Below are 8,710 nucleotides of genomic sequence, written 5' to 3'. Positions count from 1 at the left end.
TGTCGTGGCTTTTTAATGTGGCTAAGCGTCCAAGCTTCTTTAGGAAGCGAAGCGATTTCCCAATTATTTCTCCAGTTGTCTCGACCACAATCGGACAGAACACGAATCGGTCGCGCAGCGCTTCATATTTTCTCTCCTTTGCTTTCATCGTTTTTTCCGCGGCATCTCTTATTAAAATCCATTTAGAATTTATTAAATTTAACTTTATTTGATAATTTTCCGTTATTCTTATGCATTGATAAAACTTAAAATTTTGGAAATCTACAAATCCGTGTTAAAAAAACACAGATACGACTATACAATTCACTAGTGAAGCCTATACTCATATATAACGCCGGAACTTGGGGACTTTACGCTACAGACAATGACAACCTAGACTCTTTCCATAGAGATCACCTCCGACGTACTCTAGCCTCCAAGTGGCATGCAAGGCTGAGTAGGAGAACAGTTTATGCCAGAACATTAAGCAAACCAATCGAAATTACTGAATACAGATAGAGGCTGGTTGGACACATTCTAAGGATGGATTTGAATGCACCGGCAAACGCCGCAATGGAGGATTATTTCGAAGCTGGGGGCCATCGTTTCCGTGGGCGACCAAGAAATACTCTCCCGGGTACGTTGAATAGAGACCTAAAGAAAGCTGGTAAAGAATTGACCGTCATCTATTTTAATAAAAAGTAGTCGGTCTATTCAACAGCATGGTTCATTGAATGGATGGTGACATTATATATACACTAAAGTTCCTCAAATTGGCCTAAAATTGTTCTTGAATTATTTTGAACCAATGGGACATTATCTCAAAAAATTACTCAACCAAATATTATAATTTGAAAATAAAAAATATTTGATAAAGGACTCTTCTAGATAGAAAAGGCGACTCCCAAGTGGAGAAATAACTTTACAAAATGAGTCATCTTTTATAAGTTAAAAACCATTCTCTTTTCTAGTGAAAGTTACTTACAAATAAGCTGATGTAAACAAAAATGAATGCATCGGGTTCGAAGAAAAACCCTATTGTCAAAACTGAAAAATATTTTGCATATACCAAGAATATATTGTTTTCTTTAACACTTTAACACTTTATTGACCAAAGGACCAGGGTAAGCCAGTTAATTATAATCCCCCGTGATCCCCCGATTCATGCGAGGGAGATCCTTCTGAAAGGTTCGATCCTGCCCACACGATGTCCCAGGGTCTGAGATCTAGAAGTCCTTTTTCGGTAGGCATTAAGTGTCTCCTGAGCGTTGCCATATCCGAATGGAATTTTTCAACTGACATGGTGGACCCCATAACGCAACGCTAAGACCGGAAGGAAGGTAAGAGATCCCCATTTCCAACTGTGTCGTGCCAGAAATACTCGTTGCCTCACGGGCAGGGGAACGATAACGAGAATTGGCCCCAGGATGAAAACTGCCTCCTTCGGAATCGAACTCACGGCTGTCCAACTCCATTATCCATAGCTTAGTCTTCGGCCAAGGGGGCCCAAACAGTAGGAAGTGACAATCGAGTAATTTGTCTAAGAATTAATTCGTTCTAAAATCTTTTATGGAATTTTAAATTTTGAATTTATCCAAAATATAACGTTCACATTCTCGTATTAGTTCAAGCTTTTCTGTGGGTGATTTTTATGATTGTGACACCGCATGATACAGAATTCTTTAAATAGAGCTACTGAACCAAATATTCTAATTTGAGAATAAAAAGGATATTTGGTAATCGATCCTTTCAAGTAAAGAAGGTGATTCTCGAAAGGAAAAATAGAATATCCAACATTCAAAATGAGTTATTTAATAGACAACAATAAGAATAAATCGGGTTTGAAAAAGACCCTCATTGTCAAAACCGAAAAATATCTGACAAATAACAAAAATATGTTGTTTTCTAAGCTATATTATATATAAAATAGTAAGAAGTAACAATAGAGTAATTTTTTAATGATTAACTAGTTCTAGCATTCTTTTGTGAAATTTTCGTTTCTGCGCTTATCCAAAATATCACCCTCACATTCTTGTATTAGTTCAAGCTTTTTTGTGCCTGATTTTTTTGATTTTTACACTGCATTCTTGTTAAAATTCATTTACCTGAATATTGGTAAACTCTACTTCCTCTGGCTTTTTTAAATATTTTGTCTGAATATTCAGAACTCCTATATTAAATCCACTTTTACATTTTATAATGAGTTTACAGATATCTTTGTAACTTTTGTTTTTAACATTTATATTGTTGATTTTTAAAATGACGTCGTTAACTTGTAAACCAGCTCTTTCAGCATGCGAATGGTGGGTGATTTCATTTATTATGTAAGTTTTTTGATTTGGAATCAAATCAATGACTATTCCGTACATCCAATAAGGAAAGTTAAATTAATCAGAAATTAATAGGCCAGCAAGCCGGATGGAACAGCTGTTCCCACGCACAACGGTCAACAGGATCCTTTGGATTAGGAATGTAAATTCCCTAGGATCCTTGGAGTCTCAACAACAATTGGCCAAAACCAAAAGCCGTCTAGCAAGCCCTGGTATTTTTCGGATTTTGTATATTCAGCCCTATTAGCACGGGACCCGGGCAAAGAGGCGGATTCATTGATGGCCGACTTAGAGAAGGAATCAACACACGTGGTATCCCAAACTAGTGGTTTACCAGTGTCGAAAGCGAACAACGTCGAGCCATCAGGCCGTTTCAATATTATTCTGCGTTGATCCATTTCAGCAAAAAAATTAAAAATTATTCAACGACTTAAAAAATAACTTTAAATTTACTATGTTCATTAATAAAAATAATAATTTATTCCAGATTTACAAAAATTATCAATTTTCAAATCAGTCAAACTGTTGTTTTTTCTTAGTAAAGAATTTACTTTAAGAAATCCACCCCAAAATAACATAATTTATACTAATTTGGTTCTTTTGCTTCTTTACACCGAATAAACTCTGTCCCAATTTAAAACAAATTTTTAATTCAGACCGGATGTGATTATTGTCCTAAAATTAGATGTAAAATAATAATAGAAGGCCATCGTCGGCAATAAAAACGCATTTTTGAATTCTGAGACTATAATACACTTGGCAACGGACACTTGAGTTGTGGAATCACTCAAAATACTATATAACGTGCTAAATTATTTTATTTAAATTAATTTATTATCAACCAACTCCACCAACACAGGCTGGCTTGTTTTTGTTCCGCCTGTAAGCCATACTCAGACTCCTAGCTGAATGTACTCCCTTCTCCGCTTTTGGATACTGTCCTCCATAGGAATTCACTTCGTTTAGGAATCTCCTTGGACTTCCTGCCTGCAGACCTCACCTCTGCCGTTGTGGGGCTAAAGTTGACCTACTTGGACTTTATGGGGAATTTTCTCTCAATCCTGCGAGCCGGTACTCAATAAAATTTTCGTTTATTATTATAATTTTTCTTCATTTTGATTTATTTAATTTAAGAATTTTTATAAATTACTTTTCATATGTCTATTTGTGATGACATTACAGACTTAATCTTAAAAGCGCAGTTGGAGGATAAATTAACAGATAAATTGGTTCATCTTGGAGAAGTTTTAATTTTATTGAGGTTAAATTTCAGGCAAAGAATCTTCTCCTTCAGGAAGATGGAATTGATAAAAGAACATGTGCAAAGGTAGAATAAGAATATATCCATTTAATAGGAACTATTTGAAATGACTAGTGATGCATTAGTTGAAATAAGAATGTTTGTTGCCGAAGTACTTATAGATTTTTGGTCATATTCTTGTTGATTTAATGCTCCAATAGTTCGAAAATATCTTCAAGTTTAGAGGAGATTCTTCCATTTATAAAAATGCTATTAAATGATGATTGTCCTAAAATTAGCTGTAAAATAATGGAAAATTTATTTTTTATGTTATCTACTTGTCAGGTTAATTCAATTGTGATTCACTCTCATAGAAAAGCCGTAATGCTCCTGTGAAAAATATATGGGACGATATATGTCCAATAACTCATAGCGTTTTCAATGAGGTGTTGTTTACGGCCAATAATAATAGGTTTTATATTTTTTGTTATTTTTTAGTCTTAAAATAGAAACTGTGAAATATTTACTTTCGATTGCGTTATATTTGTCGAAATTGATTTCAGATAACGTTGTCTGTTATCATTTTTGGTTTTAGTGTATTTGTTTGCCTAACGAGAATGATGTGCGCCTCATAGTAATCAATTTACTATTGTACTTAAAAAATAATTATAGAAGGACAACGTATAATGGATTTGATTTATTTAAGGATAAATTTGATCACTTCAATTATTTATTCTACGACAAAAATCATTTTAAATTTTGAAAATTTACTCGAAATGGCATTAGCTGATCTTTCTCAACTAGTAAATGAAATATTTTAAATTACAATAGACCAACGATTTTTGCAATTACTGGGGAAGAAATAACATTTATTTCATTAGTTATCTAAAAATTCTCAAACCTTGTCTTTTAAAACTCTTCAGATTGAAAATTTCTGAGGATTCAATTTCAATTTTTTCGGATTTAATGTTATTTTGTGGATTATCTTCAAATGAAGTATTATTTTGTTTTAAAAAATAGATTAATAGGCTAGCTACCCTTTCTTTTTCTAAAAAACGGAATACCGAGTTCGAGAACGTGCCTTCTTCTAAGGTCCGATTATTCGCTTATTTGTTCTATAGATTTCTAAAATGATCGAAGACGAAAAAATGAAAGTTTTAAATTTTTAGACTTTGTAGGTTTATGGAAACTCTGCAAATTTACTTAAAACTAGCAAATCCAAGGAGATATCGGGAAATGTATTTCTTAAAATGTCAAGCGATGACATTCACATGATTTGTTCAGATACTATTAATCGCTTATTATCGTGTAAAAGTATTTTAAATTTGTTATCTGATTTAGGTGCCGGACATTTTTGTGAGAAACAAAAGATATCTCTTACGTGTAGAATGGTCATGATCCACGGAGAAGATTTTCGTGGAGGTTTTTACACTTTTATTAATCAATAGTCATGTTACAAAAAATTATTGATAATGTTCGTGGGAATGGCGATTTGGCATTATCGTGGCTTTATCATGAATATTCCGTTCAATTTGGCGGCAACACTTACGATATGTGTCTTACCGGTCTGTTATCTAAACTATGCACAAGGGAGGAAAAAAAAGATGGGTTTCTTATTTTTAATTATAAAGCTTATTCTCGCGAATTTTATTGGAATGCCCTCTACTTACAGAAAATGCCTTATATATAATGAGCCTGTATTGTCAAGATGAAGTTTATTGATGATATCACTAAAAATCAGTCTAGGGCTTTTATGGGTATTTCTACAGTTAAGGATGTCGCCATAAAAAGGCCGGGTGTTCGGCCACAGTGCCTTGAATATCTGTTTCAATTTAGTATATCTGCAAATACTACAGTAATTTTTTATTGACAATGTTTTTATTGCTGATTATAGATTCGCAAAAATGCAATTAGAGTTCTGAGATTATTATCTGAATTCAAACCATATTTTAAAGAAAAAATCAAGGTTTTTATTTCGTTAATTTCAGAATTTTGCTTGTGGAAAATTTTCCCAATTAACAAATATGCTTCCCTTTGAAAGTGAAAACGATGCACAAATTTTTGGATGTTCACATATTATTTTTTAATTTTATTTAGTTGATAATAATGTATGGAATGAATCTATTTTGGAAGGTTTTTCGTCTTTATTTTTGTCTCTCTTACCAGAAAACACAGATCTACTAACATGGTGTGTAACTGATAATTTATTTTTTATAACAGCCTAGTAACTGTTTTCTCAAATTGTTGCGCGGATAATAAAACCTTCTTATTGCGTCAAGTATACTATTCAGTAAAATTAATTGGAATAAACTGTCATAAATTACTCGAGATTATCGCAAATCATCCAATTGGCTCAGTTATGCTAATACTAAGGATTGTTTGCTTATTCGCAAGTGAATGTAAATCATGAAATTTTTAATATTTTTAGGCGAGGTAACGCAACCATTTATAGAAGCTGTTCTTGCCTCACACCAGCTCCATAACTGCGACATCCGTTTCCTTTTACCGATCATTTCTTATCTCCCAAAGGTTTTATTATGTCGTACATTAAGAAAGAATCATATTATTAACGAACTCCCTAAAATTTTATCTCTCCCAAATACTGTAATGACTAAAGTACTATCAAAAATTATTTCGTCTCCTCGAACATGTAGTTTAAATTTTTTTTTTATTTTTAAAGGTGGTTCAATGAATCCATCTGATTTACTAATAGCACTCCACTTTGTCCAGACTGAACAATGCTTAGTGAAAAATGTTATTAAAGGTAAGGTCTTAATAACACGAATAGCTTGTGATTGGTGCATTGGTGAGACACGTATATTTACTGAAGAAGTGATTGTTTTTACTTTACAGCATTTGATAAGTTATGATACTCTTCCCACAATTCTTATGCGTACTGTTATTCGTTGTCATATTGTTCATAATTCTCTCCTTGGGTTCATTATAAATTATCTTCAACAATTGATCACTAAACAGGTAAATAAATTGTATTTACTGTTCAACATGTTTGAACATTTAATAATTATTAAATAGGTTTGGAAAAATCCTTCCCTTTGGAAGGGATTTATTAAATGTTGTAAAAGGACAAGACCACAGTCTATAACGGTACTTTTACAGCTGCCACAAGATTGCTTTTATGATTTGATTAAAGAGGAACCTGAATTGGCGGCTTCATTAAAAGTATATATGCTTCAAATGACCAAATCTCAGGTTTTGATTTAAAACGTTTTTTTAGAAATCGAGGGTTTCTCCTGCAATGGTCAAAATTATAGAAGAAGGGTGTATAATACCTGAAAACCAAGTTGGAAATGAAGCTTTGGAGACTATAAATGAAGATTCTAATTATTAATGTAAATTTTACTGAATTTTTGTTTTTTGTATTATTAATTTTCTTTTTTAGCTAACAATATTTATACCACTTCTCTGATATTTAAAATATCTAAAATATAAAAAAACTACAAATAATAAGATAAAAACAAAAATTACCTAATAAAAATTCTAAAAACTGTGAATTACAAAGGTCCCAGCAGATGCCGGGTCCCAGCAAAAACCGGTGACATTCGCATAGAGAAGTAGATTTGTCCGAGGTCAAAAGAAATAAATACAGAACACATAATTCTTTATTTGATTTAAGATGAGTGCACAAAAAGAACAAGGTGAAAAATAATTCGAAGAAAAATCGTATGAACAGATTAAAGCCATAAGTGCGCTGACCAAACTCTTTGAGGAAAAGGTGCTTAATGCCAACTTAAGTGACCAGGAGAAAAGAGAGGTGTGGAAAGAGCTTGTTAAAAAAAGATGACTATGTCATTGGGAGAGCTACATCTATCCTTTCAAAGCAATATGGCAAGGCTGTTCAGTACCTATTTGAAGAAGCGAACTACAGTGATATGACTGTCGTCTTTGATCCGAAGGATACATCATATCAGGAAGATATGACACGCTTGTATCGGCAAACTCACACCATTGATGAGAAAGATGAGATCAATAAAGGTGACGCAGCACTCAACTGCTTTGATAGGGCTATAGTTCGATCCCGCGGAACCTCGTTTGGAAATTACATAGAACATTTTGAAGATTGGTTTGAAAAGAACATAATTCATAACAAGTATACCTACATGTACCCAATTGAGGAGATCTCTTTGCAGGACATCGAGTTCTACCGAGTGTTGAGAAGCATCGGTACATCACACTATCATGCAATAAATAAATACTTATCTAATAGGACAAAGCAAGAACACAACGTGTGGCTTAGAAACAAGTCTGTTAATCTAGGGCCACAAAAGAATTCTCGTTTAGAGAATATAATAAAGGAGTCAAAAAGAAGAAAGGTAAATTATGTGGTATATAAGAATAGCAGAATCGATAAGAACGTGACAGACTACAACAATCTGTCTTTCATGTACTGCCCAGGTTACTCTGATGATGTCAAGACAACTGAGTTAGTTGTTAGTACAGCGTGGGAGTCTTTGATCTTGAAAAAATATGCCCAGCCTGCAAAATGAAGCAGAGAGATTGTCCAAGTTGAGAACCTTAAGTTCAGAGGTTCAAATTGATGAGCGGGTTAAAAATGATCCGAACACTCGTAAGGTTCTGTTTAATGGGACAGCCTATTATACAAACTTACCTGTAAAGGTTGAAGAGGGCGCATATGCTGTAGATTACTCGCCTTTCGATGTGTATATCATGTACGACATGAAGCTACACCCGAGGCATGTAATCGATGAGCTAATCCGATTAGACCAGGGGTTCTCAACCTTTTTAGCTCAAGGGCCAAATCGATAATTAAGATTAGCTTCGCGGGCCGCACAAAAAATATTTTATATATTTTTATATTTTCATTTTACTAATATTGATTCGCATAAATAGTAGATTCATATATGCATTGTGTGTTATATTTTTGAATGTCTGAGGAATTAATTCGTAAAAATTAATAATGCCGCTTTTTGACAATGCCGCCAGTTCTATATCATTTGTAAATTAATGAGTTCTAGTTGAAACTTTGCAGCGCATCCTTAATTTCCACGCTGAATGGAGTTCGAATATTTTCATTAAAGGAAGGAATTCTTTAAAATTCTAAAATCTAAATTAATATATAAATGTACCCCAAACGTGCTTCAATTGATTAATGAAATCACCAATTATGGATATGTTTAACCTT

The 8,710-nt window shown here is 33.3% G+C and overlaps 1 protein-coding gene and 1 long non-coding RNA gene across 2 annotated transcripts; both read left to right on the top strand.

Annotated features, from left to right (window-relative positions):
* The first annotated feature begins 5,313 nt into the window (after positions 1 to 5,313).
* LOC115230724 lies at positions 5,314 to 5,928 on the top strand. Its single transcript, XR_003883455.2, has 4 exons — positions 5,314 to 5,404; positions 5,444 to 5,616; positions 5,647 to 5,737; positions 5,770 to 5,928. It is a non-coding gene; the product is annotated as an uncharacterized LOC115230724 (long non-coding RNA).
* A 192-nt stretch (positions 5,929 to 6,120) lies between these two features.
* Positions 6,121 to 6,945, top strand: LOC115230725 (symplekin-like). Its single transcript, XM_036499778.1, has 3 exons — positions 6,121 to 6,199; positions 6,230 to 6,525; positions 6,583 to 6,945. Exons 1-3 carry the CDS (start codon positions 6,157 to 6,159, stop codon positions 6,769 to 6,771), a joined length of 528 nt encoding a protein of 175 aa, XP_036355671.1. The 5' UTR covers positions 6,121 to 6,156; the 3' UTR covers positions 6,772 to 6,945.
* Positions 6,946 to 8,710: the final 1,765 nt, after the last annotated feature.

This window comes from Octopus sinensis, unplaced genomic scaffold, assembly GCF_006345805.1.
Source record: "Octopus sinensis unplaced genomic scaffold, ASM634580v1 Contig16226, whole genome shotgun sequence".
Lineage (NCBI taxonomy): Eukaryota > Metazoa > Mollusca > Cephalopoda > Octopoda > Octopodidae > Octopus > Octopus sinensis.
The sequence above is the reverse complement of the archived record's forward strand: the minus strand, read 5'-3'. Positions and strand labels throughout refer to the sequence as shown.

What these genes read in the sequence shown, in the direction of transcription:
- LOC115230725 (XM_036499778.1), top strand. Translation starts at nt 6,157, where the DNA reads ATGACTAAAGTACTATCAAAAATTATTTCGTCTCCTCGAACAT. An exon ending in TATTTCGTCTCCTCGAACAT is followed by an intron (nt 6,200 to 6,229) that starts GTAGTTTAAATT and finishes TTATTTTTAAAG; the next exon opens with GTGGTTCAATGAATCCATCT. An exon ending in AACAATTGATCACTAAACAG is followed by an intron (nt 6,526 to 6,582) that starts GTAAATAAATTG and finishes ATTATTAAATAG; the next exon opens with GTTTGGAAAAATCCTTCCCT.